Below are 19,351 nucleotides of genomic sequence, written 5' to 3' on the forward strand. Positions count from 1 at the left end.
GCTCCTCTCACCCACCCTAATATAATGTCAGGTGGCCTTCAATTTCCTCTACAGCACAGGGGTTCTCAACCATTTTTTACCTATGGGCCCATTTGATTCCTATTTTACTCAGGTGGAGCCTTATAACATTCCATGTTTAAAAAATCCTTATATATTTCCATAATTCAATATCCTAAGGAATTGTCGGGTGACAAATGTCAGAATCATTAACACTTCAGCCAAAATGCTTTGTGGTATTTTGTCCGTCTTTACGTACTGATTTCAGATTCCACCGAGGTTGACTTAGCCTTTCATTTATTCAGGGGTGAATAAAATGAGGACCTGGGTCAATGTAATCAACTATCCCCCACCCACCAAACTTGCAGACCTTACACCAAAATCTTAAACTAATATACATATATATTCTTTTATCTTTTATTTGTTTCAGCCATTAGGCGGCGGCTATGCTGGGGGAAAAGCCTTGAAGAATTTTTAATCAAATGAGTCAACCCCAGTACTATATAGGTGTAAGAGTGGCTGAGTGGTAAGTAGCTTGCTTACCAACCATATGGTTCCAGGTTCAGTCCCACTGCATGGCACCTTGGGCAAGTGTCTTCTACTATAGCCTCGGGCCGACCAAAGCCTTGTGAGTGGATTTGGTAGATGGAAATTGAAAGAAGCCTGTCATTTATATGTATATATATGTGTGTGTGAGTCTGTATTTGTCCCCCACAACATCGCTTGACAACTGATGCTGGTGTGTTTACGTCCCCGTAACTTAGCAGTTCGGCAAAAGGGACCGATAGAATAAGTACTAGGCTTACAAAGAATAAGTCCTGGGGTCGATTTGCTCGACTAAAAAAATTGGTGCTCAGCATGGCCGCAGTCAAATGACTGAAACAAATATAAGAATAAAAGAGTAATATGATTGGGAACTGTATATAAAAAATTGTTGAAATAATTTTGTCTCTTGCAAAAATATAACCAATTTATTGCAGGTAAATTTATATCGGCCCCTGTGGATCTTATGACCCTGGTTGAGAAGCACTGCTAGGTAGACATCTGTGCTTGTCACAGGCAAATGACTACACACTCACCATTCTCAAGCCCTCTCCTCACCTTAGTTGAGCGCTTAGTTAAGGGGACTTTTTTATGTTTTGCAAGTTGCTTACTAACCTTCTTAGTGCCACTGGTATAATGAAAGTGCTCAATACATATTCTTTTCTACTCTAGGCACAAGGCCTGAAATTTTTTTTTTTTGGGGGGGGGGTCATTCGATTAGATCGACCCCAGTATGTAACTGATACTTAATTTACTGGCCCCCAAAAGGATGGAGCAGCTCTGCAGATTGCTGGATCCTGTTAAACCATTCGACATATCACTGAGCAGGGCATAGAAGACTGATATGTGTATATGGCATATATGTGTGTGTGTGTGTGTAAATATATGTGTGTATCAGGCATATGTGTGTGTAAATATATGTGTGTATCAGGCATATGTGTGTGTAAATATATGTGTGTATCTGGCATATATGTGTGTATATGTGTGTGTGTAAATATGTGTGTATCTGGCATATGTGTGTATGAGTATGTGTGTAAATATATGTATATCTGGCATATATAGGTGTGTATGTGAGTGTGTGTAAATATGTGTGTATCTGGCATATATGTGTGTATATACATATTATATATATATATATATAGAGAGAGAGAGAGAGAGAAGATAGATAGATAGAGAGAGAGAGAGAGAGAGAGAGATAATATATTTATATATATATATATACTTTATTTAAAAGCAGCAGAAATTCAACAAAACCTGTTACACAGAGTTTCACGTTCCCGTTCGTCGGAGTAACAGGTTTTGTTGAATTTCTGCCGCTTTTGAATAAAGCACATTTATGTGTTTACTCCGGTATATATATATATACACACACATATATCTACGTGTGTACGTGTGTGTGTGTGTGTGTGCACTGCAGCCGTCCGGAAATCCTTCGACTCTTTCTATCCAGAGTTTTTTTTTTTTTGTTCAACCCAAAATTTCCACGCTATTATTTATAGCTTTATCTGCTTCGAGTTCCACCGTTCCAAAAGATAAAAAGAGAGAGAGAGAGAGAGATTCTTCTGCGTGTGTCTGTCTTATCCAAGTGTTGTTCCCGAGACTCCGTGTGCATCTGACCCCGCAAGTTGCACTTTTACAGTGCTGCCAATGCGAGCGCGTTGCTCTCGCCGCCGCTGCTGCTGCGGCCGAGGCGGCGGCGGCGGCCTCCCGCTGCCAATCCTCGTACTGCTGCTACTGCGTCTCGCCGGAACTCTCGTTATATCGACGAGAAGCAATATGGCTTGCTCTGTCATTCATATGTCCTCGTCATTGTCCTACCACGCCGGGCTTCCGTCTTCCTCTTCGTATTGTTGTTGTCGTTGTTGTACACCACACCGCAACCTATCCATTCATTGACCATCTCGTCGACGGACGGACAAGCTTGAGAGGGCTGCCCTTCTCGAGGGTATATAGCAGCAAGCCAGACCCTCTCTCTCTCTCTGGCTTCATTCAACAAGAAGCAGGTAACCTCTACCTTATTATAATACATACAACCCTGGCCGTGGCCATCCCGTCTTATTGTACCGAACGCTATCAACCTGTTGCAAATCCGCAATTCTTTTTTCCCTTTAACTGTATATACCATATTATAACTCAGGTTTATACACAAATATATATATACATTGATATATACACATACATATATATATATATAATATATATTATATAGATATATTATATATATATATATACACACACTATATTATACATACATATATACACACACATATATACATACATATATACACACACATATACATACATATACACACACATATATACACACATTATACACACACATATACACATACATATATACACACACATATATATACATATATACACATGTATAATATACATATTCATGCACATGTAATATATACAATATACATACATATACATGCACAGGTATATATACGTACGTACACACACATATATATATACATACATATATATATATATATATATATATATACATAAATATATATATATATATATACATAAATATATAGTTAGATATACTTATATAATTACCATCATTCTCTTCCCTATCGTTCTTCCGTATATCACTCTAACCCTACCGCCTCTTTCTGTTTATTACCTCTTCTGTCTAATTTGTTCTCATTTAGTTCTCTCTCACACACATAAACACACACACACACACACACCATATATATATATATATATATATATATATATATATATATATATATATATATATGTAAATAACGTGTTTATATTTTATTTAAAACTACCTTTCGTTCGCTTTTTTCGCCTCCTTCCCTCTGATGTCATTATCTTTCTTTCTCTCTCACTTTCATCACCGCTACTTCTCTCCCCATCCTCTCCCTATGACATTGAACGCACACATCTATCTATCTATCTGTCTATCAATCAATCAACCTATCTCTCTATCTATCTATCAATCTACCTATCATTTGTGTATGTATGTATATACAGCGTGTAAATTACACTCAAATCTATACATGTAAGTTATATATTTGCACGTGATCTAAAAAAAAGTTTTCCTTCAGTGTCATAATGTACAAAATCAATTTAAACTGTAGCAAAGGTTTCATTATCAACACCCATACATACATTTATATATATATATACACACACACACACACAATACACGTATATTGTGTGTGAGCCTTTTTTTTTATAACGTTACTATGACCACAAGGGTACACTGCATTTAAGAGGGGTTTCTCCAGTTATATCGACCCACTATCATCATATTTAATGCGATAGTCAGTCTCCCGATCTCCTGCTCCATCGAATCGACCAAGTCTACTTTTTTGAGTTATGTCCCTTTAAATACCACAAGGTCATAACACCAACACACAATTAACATACATGTATGTATATATATATATATATATATATATATATATATATATATATATATATAAAATGCTTACACATATTTATATATGCATACATATGCATAACGGCTTTCTTTGCATTGCCCGTGTGCTAAATCTTAGTCGCTAGGTATTGGTCTACACGATGGTTCAAAGTGCTTCGTATTGGGATGGAACCCGGAACCACATGGCCCCGAAACTACATTCTTTTATCACACACACATCACTGGCCATTAGGGTCGCGCTTTATGGACGTGAAACCCTGGGTAACCTCATAGACCAGCCAGCCATAACTATGTTGGTTTATCTATTTCGTTTGTTTTTACGTTCTTATTTCGAATTCTGCCGAGGTCAACTTTGCCTTTCATCCTTTCGGGGTCGATAAATTAAGTACCCGTTGCGTGCCGGTGCCAATCTAATCGACTGGCCCCCTCCTTAAAAATTTCGGGCCTTGTGCCTAGAGTAGAAAAAAAAACAACTAAATTCTTTACCACTCTAAAACTTAGTGTGCCTTTCTTTTGGATTTTCCTAAAAGTTATGAAGGAAAATTTGGTATATATATATATATATGTATGTATCTAGGTGGGGCTGGACGACAGTCACACCCCTGCACACACAAACCAAGCTTTCGGAATTTTTATATATCGTACGCTCGAAATGTCAAAAACTTTTCCATTCTTTACAACCCTTGTTGTTCCTTCACCTGTCTTTTATTTTCTGTAAATTTGAACTATATTTATTTATATGTATGTATGTGTGTGTTTGCTTTTATTCTTGTACTGGTATACATTGGCGTGCAGTCATACTGGGAGGCCCCACCTTCGTATTTGTCGTTAACATCAACCATGCTGCATGACTGGTATTTATTTTTATCGCTTCTGATAAAGGATGGAAGGCAAAGTCAAAACCGGAAGAAATTCCACTAAGCATTTTGTCCGATTCGGCCAGATCGCTGCCTTCTAATTATAGACAGATTACACGAAGCTGGTTCACCCACACGTAATAAAATAATTATATAGATCTTTGGCGATGAGGAATCGGTTGTTGAATTGGTGTATAAGTGCCTGAGTATTCCACAGTCACGTGTATCCCTCAACGTTATTCTCAAACAGGATCAGCCTGATATTGTGTGTATGACAAAGCTATACCTTTTCGAATTACAGGTATAATCTAGCTGACGTGCTTGATAATACCTTGGGCAAGTATCTTCTATTATATTCCTAGGCCAACCAAAACCTTGTGAGTGGATTTGGTAGATGGAAACTGAAAGAAGCCCTGTCGTATGTGTTACTCTCTCCCTGGCTTGAGATATCGCAAAGCATGTCTGTCCCTGTGGGAAATATTACTTTACTTGGAAACAGGTGATAGTTGACAAAAGGAAGGGCATTCAGCCATAGAAAATCTTCCTCAACAAATTCCTCCTGACCCATGCAGGCATAGAAAAGTGGATGTTAAAATGATGGTGATGATCATGTTGTATATGTGTGCATAACTAGATGTTTATTCCTATAGTCTTGACAAGTATGAAGGGGTATTGAAAAGTTCCTGGCTTTAAGGTACCACAAAGGACCAGGTTGGAATCCTGAATTCAGAGTTCTTTTACGGGGCTTAGAAAAACTGAAGGACCACTTACTAAGTGTGTGAATCTGAGAGGGGAATGTGTTGAATAAAATTATAATTGATTGATCCTCCTGTATTTTCTTTTACCTAAAGCCAGGAACTTTTCAGTGCCCCACCCCCCTCGTATAAGCTGATTGTTTAACCAAGTGTTCACTGTTTATGCAAACAGCATCATTTGTTTGCAGTCCTCCATGTGAAGTCATCTCCTGACAGTTCCAATGTTCAATAGACTGACAGGAAATATTACCACGATAGGAAATGATGAGAGTTAGACATGAGAAGGGCATCCAGTTATAGAAAATCTGCTTCAGTGAACCCTGCCTGACCCATGCAAGCTTAGAAAAGGACACACACCAAAACAGTGACTGCAATGCTGGTGGTGGTGTCATATATCTAATAAATGTGATGTGTAACAGTTAGGGGTATTGCAGGCCGGACGAAATGATTTGCAGTATTTCATCTGCTATTACGTTCTGAGTTCAAATTCCGCCGAAGTCGACTTTGCCTTTCATCCTTTCGGGTTCGATTAAATAAGTACCAGTTACGCACTGGAGTCAATCTAATCGACTTAATCCGTTTGTCCTTGTTTGTCCCCTCTGTGTTGAGCCCCTTGTGGGTAGTAAAGAAATAGGATTTTCGTCTGTCATTATGTTCCGAGTTCAAATTCCACCGAGGTCGACTTTGCCTTTCATTCTTTCGGGTTCGATTAAATAAGTACCAGATACGCACTGGAGTCAATCTAATCAACTTAATCCGTCTGTCCTTGTTTGTCCCCTCTGTGTTTAGCCCTTTGTGGTAGTAAAGAAATGGGTATTGGTGATGTTGTTTACACTACCAGGTCAGTCCCTTTTACAACGGTCATGTGATTAAGGATCTCCCAACAAAGACTATCCTTGTATTATATTCAGTCGTAATGAATCTCTTTTACTTGTTTCAGTCATTTGACTGTGGCCATGCTGGAGCACCACCTTTAGTCGAGCAAATCGACCCCGGGACTTATTCTTTGTAAGCCCAGTACTTATTCTATCGGTCTCTTTTTGCCGAACCGCTAAGTGACGGGGACGTAAGCACACCAGCATCGGTTGTCAAACGATGATGGGGGGGGGAACAAACATATACACATACATACATATATATACACATATATACGACAGGCTTCTTTCAGTTTCCGTCTACCAAATCCACTCACAAGGCTTTGGTCGGCCCGAGGCTATAGCAGAAGACACTTGCCCAAGATGCCACGCAGTGGGACTGAACCCGGAACCATGTGGTTGGTAAGCAAGCTACTTACCACACAGTCACTCCTGCGTCTATATTGTTTATATTAGTCAGACTTGTATCCTTGTCTTGATTGTTGCTTTTATTATGTTATAGCTGTTGTAGGCTCCATCCTTCTACACTGGTCACCCGAAGAACGCTAGCGCATACAACAGCCGAAATGTAGTGAAAGCAACAATCAAGATAAGATACCAGTCCAGCTAATATAAAGTTAATCCAAACAAAAAGACAACAACGCAAGGATGTGGAACAAATAAAGTATTATTGGATGTTCAGGAAAGAAGGGAAGAAGGAGGATTTGACGTTTCGAGCGGAGCTCTTCGTCGGAAACATAGGAGAAAGAAAGATCCCGAGACGGGAGGACAGAGGAAAAAAAAATTGCAGGTAGTATTCACGAGGTCACATACTAAAAAGACGGAAGTGGTAAAAATGGAGGAAAATGTTTTTTAAAAACAAGAGAGCTGAATCAAAGAAGGAATGGTAAAAAAGGTGTGTGTGTGTGGTGGACAATGGCTAGTAGCAGGCAGTAGTAGAATTAAGGAGTGGAATTTCGTCCCCAATTGGTACGGAGCCAACACAAGACATTAGTGGAGGGTTATAAACCTTAAAAATTCACTGTCACTGCTTACTGGCATAGTGTAGTAATGAAGGCATTGGTTAATGTAGTGCAGTCACCTAGTGGTTCTGAGTTCAGTCACAAGCAAGGCTCTAAAGTGAATCACAAGACACCTGAAGAAGGCTGGAACATACACAGCTGAAACACTGTGAAAGCAACAAACCGTCTTCTTTCAGTTTCCGTCTACCAAATCCACTAACATGGTTTTGGTCGGCCCGAGGCTATAGTAGAAGACGCTTGCCCAAGGTGTCACTCAGTGGGACTGAACCCAGAACTATGTGGTTGGTAAGCAAGCTACTTACCACACAGCCACTCCTGCGTCTATAGTCATGTTTTTTTCGTGGAGAAGTGGAAACAAAGAGCATCACTTGTATGACAGTGATGTTCATTCACAGCCATCACATTGTCAAGACAAGGATACACACACACACACACACGTGTGCGTGTTCTTAGTACTTATTCTATCTGTCTCTTTTTACCCAACTGCTAAGTTATAGGGACATGTAAACACACAAGTACCAGTTGTCAAGTGGTGGTGAGGGACAAACACAGACCCACACACATTTATATACATGCGACAGGCTTCTTTCAGTTTCCATCTACCAAATCAACTTACAAGGCTTTGGCTGACACAAGGCTGTAGTAGAAGACCTTTGCCCAAGGTGCCATGCAGTGGGACTGAACCTGAAACCATGTGGTTGGGAAGCAAGCTTCTTACCATATATACATATTTCTGACCACATGGCCGCTCCTGTGCCTGAGCATTTTTCAGTTTCTTATTTCTTTATTGCCCACAGGGGTCTAAACACAGAGGGGACAAACAAGGACAGACAAAGGGATTAAGTCGATTACATCGACCCCAGTGCGTAACTGGTACTTAATTTATCGACGACGATAATTGAACCAGCCAGGATCCCTGGTCTGGTGGTACGTAAAAAGCACTATCCGACTCGTGGCCGATGCCAGCGCCGTTTTGACTGGCTTCCGTGCCGGTGGCACGTAAAATACACCAATCCGACCGTGGCCGTTGCCAGCCTCGCCTGGCACGTAAAAAGCACCCACTACACTCACGGAGTGGTTGGCATTAGGAAGGGCATCCAGCTGTAGAAACATTGCCAGATAAGACTGGAGCCTGGTGCAGCCTTCTGGCTTCCCAGATCCCCGGTCGAACCGTCCAACCCATGCTAGCATGGAGAACGGACGTTAAACGATGATGATGATGATAACTGGTACAAAGGATGAAAAGCAAAGTTGACTGTGGTGGAGTTTGAACTTAGAATGTAACAGCAGATAAAGTACCACTAAGCATTTCGCCTGGCATGCTAACAATTCTGCTAGCTCCGACTCCGACTCCTTTTTATGTGATTAAGTAATTGTCGTCTACATCATCATCATCGTTTAATGTCCACTGTCCATGCTGGTATGGGTTGGACAATTTGAATTAGGACTGGCGAGCCAGATGGCTGCGCCAGGCTCAAGTCTGATCTGGCAGAGTTTCTGCAGCTGAATGCCCTTCCTAATGCCAACCACTCCGAGAGTGTAGTGGGTGCTTTTACGTGCCACCGGTACAAGGGCCAGATCTGCGGCACTGGCAATGACCTCGCTCGAATGTTTTTTTTTTTATGGCTCAAATGTAATTTATTTAGGTAGGCTTTTTACAATCAGATGACTTTCCTGTCCATAAACCTTCCTTATTTCCCGATAGCCTAACCTACTTTCATTGAAAACGGAAAAACATATTCCGCTGCTTGTGTGGCTGTGATAGGTGTTGGTAAATATCACATGATGCCAGGATTTGGAGACACAAATACACACATACCCATACATGCATGATCTCCAGATGTTGCGTCTCACAGAAGTGGTGACAAGTGACCAAGGCTTCTGGCAATTTGTTGTGCTTGAAAGTCATGTCAAGCTAAGTGAAATTATAGACGTAGCTAGTGACACGTGAGAGGCACCCCTGCCAGTGACGTGTGGGAGGTGCCGGTGAAACGTGGGAGGCACCCGTGCCGGTGACATGTGAGAGGCACCCCTGCCGATGATGTGTGAGAGGCACCCCTGCCGGTGACGTGTGAGAGGCACCCCTGCCGGTGACATGTGAGAGGCACCCCTGCCGGTGATGCATGAGAGGCACCCCTGCCGGAGACGTGTGAGAGGTGCCAGTGACACGTGAGGGGCACCCGTGCCGGTGACGCTTGAGAGGCACCCGTGCCAGTGTTACGTGGGAGGCACCCATGCTGGTGACATATTAAAAGTCACCCAGTACACTCTGTAGAATAATTAAAGTGAGGAAGAGCATCCAGCCATAGAAACTATGCCAAACCAGCCTGGTGCAGCTCTCCGACTTACTAGCTCCAGTCAAACCATTCAACCCATGCCAACATGGAAAGCAGACACTAAATGATGATGATACATATATAATCGTTTTTATCAATGTTTAATATCTCTTTTCCATGCTGGCATGGGTTGGATGCTTTGACAGTAGCCAATGAGGCAAACAACTGAGTTTGTATGTGTGTGTGTGTGCATGTACTTTCAGTTTCTATCTACCAAATCCATTCACAAGGATTTGGTTGGCCCAGGGTTACAGTAAAAGGCACTTCCCCCAAGATGCCACGCTGTGGGACTAAAGTTGGAACCATGTGGTGGGAAAGCAAACTTCTCAGCCATACCTCCATCTTGGTGATGTTTCTGTTCTATTGATCTCCTGGAAGGAGGAACAACCGATTCCATACTTTTGTCTTGTAAGAAAATTGAGCTGAAAAGATTTCCTCATCCAAAAGTAATTTGTTCTGCCATTCTTTGAACCAATGCAACAACTCAGTGTCTTAGACGTATGCTGGATTTCTTTAATTTATTGAAATGTTTTTTTTTTTCTGTTTTGTATTTCTTTTCAAATTCAATATATTGATTCATTCTTAGATATTTTTAATAAACCTTTATTGATGGTGGGATGTTTAGTCTACAGGTGCAGACATGGCTATGTGGTTAAGAATTTTGTTCCCAAACACATGGTTTTGGTTTCTGTCCCACTGTGTGGCACCTTAGGCAAATGTCTTACATTATAGTCTTGAATTGACCAAAGCCTTGTGAGTGTATTTGGTTGATAAAATGAAATAATTTTATCGAGTTCCTTGGATTTCAACTGCATGGGCACTACATAACACTCCTCTATACTGAATTACTATGTGGTCTGTTAGCCAAGTCTGTAAGAGGAGCTTCCATGATAGGCAGACATATGCATTTTTTAAATCTCTTTTTACTTATTTCAGTCACTGGATCATGGCCATGCTGGGGCACCGCTTTGATGGCTGCTTAGTTGAACAAATCAACCCCAGTACTTATTTTTTAAAGTCTTGTACTTAATCTAGTGACCACTTTTGCCAAAACACTAGGTTATTGGGTGGGGTATAAATTAACCAAACTCATTGTCAAGTGATGGTGGGGAACAAATAAACACATATTCATTCATATATATATATATATATATATATATATAATATATATATATAGATAATCCAAACATGAAAACACAAAGAGAAAACACAACAACGTGAGGACGTGGAACAAGTGTAGTGTTATTGGACGCTCAGGAAAGGAAAGAAAGAAGGAGGATTGAACCTTTCGAGCGGAGCTCTTCATCAGAAACGTAGAAAAAGGAAGGGAAGACGGAGAAAGAAAATCACCAATGATACACACGCGGTCGCATATTGAATGACCGGGATGGGCTTCTTTCAGTTTCTGTCTACCAAATCAACTCACAAGGCTTTGGTCGGTCTGAGGCTATGGTAGAAGACACTTGCCCAAGGTGCCATGCAGTGGGACTGAGCCCGGAACCATGTGGTTGGGAAGCAAATGTGTTAATCACATATCCTTACCTGCTCCTCTGCGTGTGTGTGAACGAGAGGGGTGGAGTCTCGTCTTGTGAGTGAGAGTTCTTGCGTTTGTTGTGAACAAGTATCACTGTCAAACAAAAGGTGTCCTTCATTTCCAATCTTCCATGGAGGCATACCTGTCCATGGGGGGAATATCACCTTGCTTAGAAACAAGGTAAAGGTTGGTGACAGGAAGCACATCCAGCTGTGGAAAGTCTGCATCAGGGAATCCCCCCCCCTGACCCATGGACATTATGACGATGTTGATTATATTTTCTTTACAGGTAATTAACCTGTTGCTAATATCAAACCAAATTTACCCCGTCCCCTCCTTGTTACCTTGGGGAGGTATTGGTAAGGTGGTGTATCCCATATGTGCTCGTCTTTGTTTTTGTGGGGTTTTGGGTTGATGGTTGTCTTTCATATTTTGTGTATCTGTTAATTGGGGGGTTCGGCAGTGTAAGGAGCGGGGCAATACCAGAGGGCGCACACTCTCCTACCCTGATGTAATCTCCAGGGATACAGGCATCCAGCAACAGGACCTCCGTAATGCTATGATGGACCGTGAAGTCTGGCGTAACATAGTAAATTCCATTGTCCCGACCACGGTCGAACTATGATGATGATGATGATCCCATAAGCAAACATTTAGCCCTATGTATGTTGTTGTTGTCAGCATTTAGCCCCAGGTTAGTACCGGTCCAGCAGACCTAGCTATGATTAAAGATGATTCGACTATGATCATCATGTTTGTTTATTCTGGCATAACAACTGTAGAACTTGAAAAGAAAAGTCCGTGAGAGAAAGAGGGTGGGACTACATAAAGACACACATATACATCTTCATGTGCACACACACATGCATACACACAAACACACACACACATGTGCATACATCTCCAGGCACACGCACATACATCTCCACACATGCGCATATATCGCCACTTACACTCGTGCACACACACACATATACACACATCACAAACACACAATCACTAACAGATGGTCGTTAATCTGTTAAGTATGACCTATTCAAAATAGTTGTGTGTGTGTGTGTGTGCATGAGGTCGAGGGCGGGGGGGGTGACAGACCACTGTTCTTTGTCCTAGCTACTGTTCATTACCCGTGCAAACCCACCCACCCACACACACACACGTGCTGGAACAAAGTCTCACATGCACATATCTATAGACACACACACCACACACACACATGCATGCATGCACAGATATTTCAAATATGCTATAGTTTCCCAGCCAGCAGCCATCTGTTTGTGTGTGTAAAATAAGACTCACATGAATTCCACAATCTGCGTCTCAACTCAAATTTGGTAATCTCCCTTTCCGATTGTGGTCCTAAATTTAGTATTACAGTATCTACTAATACTACTACTACCACTACTACTACCACCACTACTACTACCACCACCACTACTAATACTACTACCACTACTACTACCATCACTACTACTACCACCACCACTACCACTACTACCACCACCACTACTACTACCATCACTACTACTACCACCACCACTACCACTACTACCACCACCACTACTACTTCTACTACTATCACCACTACTACTACTATCACACACATGAATGGATGGGTAGTTGTAAGTAGATGTATAGATTATGTAAAGTATAGAAGCCATCTTATCATGGCTAACCACATTGGGGAGGGGGGTTGTTACTGTAGCTTTATAGCCCCAAGAGATCTTCGTCTCTAGCTGGCTTTAGACACAATATCAGCGTCCTTGGAGTATTTGCAAAGGGAGGCCATCCCTTCCTCGCAAGCCTGAGGGATACGCTCAAACTAGTTTCGGGATTGTTGTCCCTCGTCAACGGGCGGTAACCACCAGGTCGCGATGAAAGTGAAGGCTTCTTTGGAAATAGATATAAGTTTTTCTAGTGGCGTCTGCCACTGATGTCAAAAAACGAACAGTAAGCATAATTAAATCTCAGAATGAGATTGAAACAGTAATCGCTCGATAATGTAAAGTATAAAAGCCATCTTATCATGGAAAAAGGATAAATAGATTTACAAGTAGGCAGGTGGAGATTATACATACATAAAAAGGTATGTGACTCAGTGGTTAGGGTATCCAGCCTGCAACTGTAAAGTAATGGGTTCAATTCCAGCGATGCTTTGTGTCCTTGAGCAAGTCATTCCATTTCGTGTTCCTCCGATTCACTCAGCTGGCGAAAATGGGAGTGGTACCTGTAATACAATGGGGGCCAGCCTTGTCACATTCTGTGTCAAGCTGAATCTCCCCGAGAACTATGTTAAAAGAGTACAAGTGTCTGTGGAGTACTCAGCCACTCGCATGTTAATTTCACAAGCTGGTTGTTTTGTTGATCGGATCAACTGGGACCTTCGCCATCATAACTGGCTGAGTGCCAGTGATATATAAATGTGATTACAGATAGATAATTATCTACATACACGCAGGAGTGGCTGTGTGGTAAGTAGCTTGCTAACCAACCACATGGTTCCAGGTTCAGTCCCACTGCGTGGCATCTTGGGCAAGTGTCTTCTGCTATAGACCTGGACCGACCAATGCCTTGTGAGTGGATTTGGTAGACGGAAACTGAAAGAAGCCTGTCGTATATATGTATATATATATATGTGTTTGTGTGTCTGTGGTTGTCCCCCTAGCATTGCTGGTGTGTTTACGTCCCCGTCACTTAGCGGTTCAGCAAAATAGACCGATAGAATAAGTACTGGGCTTACAAAGAATAAGTCCCGGCTCGACTAAAGGCGGTGCTCCAGCATGGCCGCAGTCAAATGACTGAAACAAGTAAAAGAGTAAAAGAATACGTGTAGGCGCGGGCATGGCTGTGTGGTTAGGGGGCTTGCTTCCTAGCTACATGGTTTCGGGTTCAGTCCCACTGCGTGGCACTTTGGGCACGTGTCTTCTGCTATAGCCCCGAGTCGACCGATGCTTTGTGATTGAATTCGGTAGGCGGAAGTTACTGCCGTGTGTGTGTGCATATAGCTGCTCAGTGCTTCTCCGAAAGAGAGGGTATATCATACATGGATATATATTCATACATGTGTGTGTGTCTTGATGTAGTCACACCCTCTTTCTCTCTCTGATTTTCCCTTTAAGTTCTACACTAGATTTACAGTGGCTGTGCCAGAATAAATAAACAGGATGATTACAGGTGAATCATCTTTAATCATAGCTAGGTCTGGTGGACCAGAACTAACCTGGGGCTAAATGATGATGATGACAACAACAACAAGAAGGCACATAATGCTAAATGTTTTCTTGTGGGATTCAACTCCTTACCAATACCTCCCTCCCCCATGCAAGGTAACAAAGAGGGGACAGGGTAAATTTAATTTGGTATCAGCAACAGGTTAATTACGTGTAAAGAAGACGTAAGCATCGTCATAATGTTCATAGATCAGGCGGAATGCATTAAGTCAGATGTTCTACAGCAGGATGCGCTTCCTGTCACCAACTCTCACCTTCTTTCCAAGTGAGGTAATGTCTCCCCCATGGACGGACATGCTTCCACAGAAGACTGGAAACAATCTTTTGTTTGATAATGACACTTGTTTACTACTATCATGTGATGCAAGGGCAAGGGAACAATGGGACACACACACACACACACACACATATATGATGGGCTTCTTTCAGTTTCCATCTACCAATACACTCACAAGGCTTTGGTCAGTCCAAGCACTTTCCCAGAAGCATGTGGTTTAGAAGCAAACTTCTTATCCACATGACCATACCTGTGACACACACACACACAGGGTAAAAATTATTTTTAAAAAAGTATTTTCTACTAGTGGTCAGCATGTGTAATAAAAGTCAGAAGACATAAATATTTCTATAACATGCCTTAAAGAAGAATCTTTCTTTTCGTGCTTTGGGTTTTGACTGCCCTTTTCAGCATGTAAGAAGTCCACATGGTGGTCTTCTCTCCATGTATAAATTTTTATACATTATATATATATATATATATCATCATCATTTAACGTCTGTTTTCCATGCTGGCATGGGCTGGACGGCTTGACTGGCGAACCAGATGGCTGCATCAGGCTCCAATCTGATCTGGCACAATTTCTACAGCTGGATGTCCTTCCTAATGCCAACCACTCTGAGTGTAGTGGGTGCTTTTTATGTGGCACTGGCATTGGGCATGTTCGGATGGTGCTTTTTATGTGCCACCAGCATGAGGGAGCCAATCAGGTGGCACTTGCATCAGCCACAACTACAATTTCCATTTGATTATGATTTGATTTTTGATTTTGATTTTACTTGACCCAATAGGTCTCCTCAAGCACAGCGTGTCACCTGACGATTCAAAGGTACTTTTAAAATGGGCTGGTTATGTGACACTGGTATAGGCTACGGCTGTGACCTCACTTTACTTGCCGGGTCTTCTCAATAATCACAGCATATCTCCAGAGGTCTCGGTCTTTCATCATTGCCTCTGTAAGACCCAACATTCGACAGTCATGCTTCACTACCTTATCCCATGTCTTCGTGGGTCTACCTCTTCCACGGGTTCCCTCCACTGTTAGGGAGTGACACTTCTTCACACAGCTCTTCTCATTCATATGTAACACGGCATACACACACACACACACACACGCACTCTCTCTCCCTTCCCCTTCTCTCTCATGCTGACATATATTCTATTATTAGCTCTCATTATCAATAGCTTACCTGTAAGAAATCTCAGGTGTGACCCAAATACAGTGCTGCTCAAAATTCTAGCATATTGGTGCTGCCACTGTTACACCAACATCCCAAACCTCTATTACAGTACCGCTCATAAGTCTTCAAAGGGAGTATTGTTACACACACACACAGACACACACATTTTGGATACTACTACAGTTACATAATGCATATACACACACATACCTCATTCCACAGTTACACAAACACTTATCCATTGCACACACATCTGTAGTAGTGTTTGTATGATACACTCATGCGATAATCACAAACACCCCCCCCCCCACACACACACACACAATCTTGGATAGTACTGTAGTTTCACATAATACATATACATTTATACACACATTCATACACATATACCTGGGATAGTTCTGAAGTTACACACACACTATATATAGTGCGTGTGTTTATTTGGCAAAAAAAAAATAGTGGAATGGCTGTGTGGTAAGTAGCTTGTGTGTCTATGTTTGTCACCCCAACATCGCTTGACAACCAATGCTGGTGTGTTTATGTCCCCATAGCTTAGCAGTTCGGCAAAAGAGACCGATAGAATAAGTACTAGGCTTACAAAGAATAAGTCCTGGGGGTTGATTTGCTCGACTAAAGGTGGTGCTCCAGCATGGCCACTGTCAAATGACTGAAGCAAGTAAAAGAGGATCCTGAAATACAACAATATCAGTTTCAACACACAATTTAACATCAGGAATCTTGCAACACAAATTGATCTGTATATTTTTATATAATAAATAGCAATAAAAGTGGTAAGATTTGGCTGCTATTTCTCAATGCACATCTCCCTCCCATGACACCACTTCTGTCTCACTTCATACATCTCTTTCTTTCTTTCTCTCTCTGTCCTTCTGGTTGACAGGGCATCTGTTTGACCTTGGCATTTCCCCAAATGTCACATTTCTGTATCAGGACACCTTGCCTTCACCACCAACAACTGCTGCAGTAGGCATCACAATAGTAGTGATCAGTGACTGCAGGCTGTCTCTTTGATTTCTGTATGAAAGGGTATTAAAAATTATATTTAATGTGTGTGTGCATGTATGTCTATCTATGCATGTGTATGTGCCAAAATTAGAATTACTATTATTATTAAAGCTGCAAGCTGGCTGAATTGTTACCACACTGGACGAAATACTTAGCAGCATTTTGTCCATCACATACCTGTCAAGTATTGGGGGTTGATGTAATCAACTAGCTCCCTCCCCTAAAGAATTTCAGGCCTTGTGCCTAAAGTAGAAGGGATTATTATTATTATTATTGCTGACTTATGGGGTTATGTCAAACAGCTGCTCATGTGTGAGACAGATCTGTCTATTGGCCAGGTCCATAGTGGTGATTACCCTACTACCTGCCTTTAATAGGGCAAGCAATGCAGTTTACCTTTGCCTGGTGGCTGTGACAAAAGTGGTTCTCTGGTGGACAAGGCTGGAAGGCATGAGGACAGATACATTCCTCTTTGGTAGGGGTTTCATTGTTTTCTTCGAGTTTCACTTGGAAAGGAAATTGAGGGTGGAGAGGAAAGTGCTGTGCTCAAGTGAGTTTATTGAAAGTTGCAAAAATGTCAAGAGTGGGTGGTACCTCTCTAAAGGTAAACCTGTGAGTCAGAGAAAGGAAATTGGGGAGTGCACTTGCCCTTGGTGCTCAGGGAGATCTTGAACAGTAGGGTTCCTTGATAACCCCTAGAGATCATCCTGTATCAGGACTACATCTTTATCATCCCCCTCTTTTTTTTGGGGGGGGGTCAACCCTCGCTTCTCAAAATAGTTGGTTTTTGGTCCTATATTAAAAACAATGGTTGTTTGTATATTTTGTTGTTAAATTTATTGCAATTTATGTTTTTGTTTTGTTTTTGTCCCGTCAGGTAAAAACCTGTGAGCTGAACATGTCAGGACGTTTGCTGGGAAGACTGGACATGTTGAACCTAAGTGACAAACACGATTCCCGTAACCTCGGCAACGGACACTCCTCAGCCCCCTCCCCACTGAAACTTTTTGGCCAGGCCAAGAAACGCATCAATGACATCTTCAGAGAGATCGGGGAGTACATTTATGAATGTGACACCTTTGTTCAAGGTATTTATCATTTCATTTCTTCATCTTCTTCCCCACCCATGAGTCAGACCTGGTCCAGAGTAGCCCAGAAGACTTATAATCAAAAGTGTTTCTGAAACCATGTTGTCAGGGACATAATTAATCTACAAGGGTGGAACAAAAGTCAAAGTACAAAATAAGGTTCAATACACTCTGGAAATGTCAAGGGTCTGCTTCAGTTTTTCTAAAATTGAATAAAATAAATACAGTAACGATGAAAACATGGGCTGCTTGACCTGAAGAAAATTCTAACTGGGGCCCCACATGCAAGGTCATGTGTTTATATTGATAGATCACTGTCATGCATATATAGTTGTGATGCATGTGCGTGGTGTACCCTTATCAGATGGGTAGTCACGATGGATATGTTGGGCTTCATATATTTGTACCCCAGCTGACCACATCATCCCCAAGTATTTTACCTGTTTTATGGTCAGACCAGCCAGCTCTGGTCTCTCACAATCACATCATTGAAGTCTCAAAGCTTTGAGATAACACCTGATTAATTCAAAACAGTGTGAATAAACAATACATTTGACAGAGTAATCTGCTCAAATATTCTACCCATTTCAAATATTCTACCCATCTTGTGTTCAGACCAGCCAGCTCTGGCCTCTCACAATCACATCATCAAAATCTCAAAGCTTTGAGATAATACCTGATTAATTCAAAACAGTGTGAATAAATAATACATTTGACAGTAATCTGCTCAAATATTCTACCCATCTTGTGTTCAGGCCAGCCAGCTCTGGTCTCTCACAATCACATCATTGAAATCTCAAAGCTTTGAGATAATACCTGATTAATTCAAAACGATGTGAATAAATAATACATTTGACAGAGTAATCTGCTCAAATATTCAACCCATCCAGCTCAAATATTCTACCCATCTTGTGTTCAGGCCAGCCAGCTCTGGTCTCTCACAATCACATCATCAAAATCTCAAAGCTTTGAGATAATACCTGATTAATTCAAAACAGTGTGAATAAATAATACATTTGACAGAGTAATCTGCTCAAATATTCAACCCATCCAGCTCAAATATTCTACCCATCTTGTGTTCAGGCCAGCCAGCTCTGGTCTCTCACAATCACATCATTGAAATCTCAAAGCTTTGAGATAATACCTGATTAATTCAAAACAATGGAACTAAATAATACATTTGACTGAGTAATCTGCTCAAATATTCTACCCATCTTG

The 19,351-nt window shown here is 41.4% G+C and overlaps 1 protein-coding gene across 4 annotated transcripts in view; it reads left to right on the forward strand.

Annotated features, from left to right (window-relative positions):
- Positions 1 to 2,258: 2,258 nt before the first annotated feature.
- Positions 2,259 to 19,351, forward strand: part of LOC115224764 (mitofusin-2) — a 54,908-nt gene continuing 37,815 nt past the window's right edge. For 3 of the 4 annotated variants that reach the window (XM_036513761.1, XM_029795666.2, XM_029795667.2), the window contains exons 1-2: positions 2,260 to 2,543; positions 17,923 to 18,133. In XM_036513761.1, the coding sequence (XP_036369654.1) occupies positions 17,944 to 18,133 (190 nt within the window). In that variant the 5' untranslated portion in view covers positions 2,260 to 2,543; positions 17,923 to 17,943. Of the gene's footprint in view, positions 2,544 to 17,922; positions 18,134 to 19,351 lie in introns of all 4 variants that reach the window. The other variant, XM_036513762.1, reaches the window with a different exon arrangement.

This window comes from Octopus sinensis, linkage group LG26, assembly GCF_006345805.1.
Source record: "Octopus sinensis linkage group LG26, ASM634580v1, whole genome shotgun sequence".
NCBI lineage: Eukaryota > Metazoa > Mollusca > Cephalopoda > Octopoda > Octopodidae > Octopus > Octopus sinensis.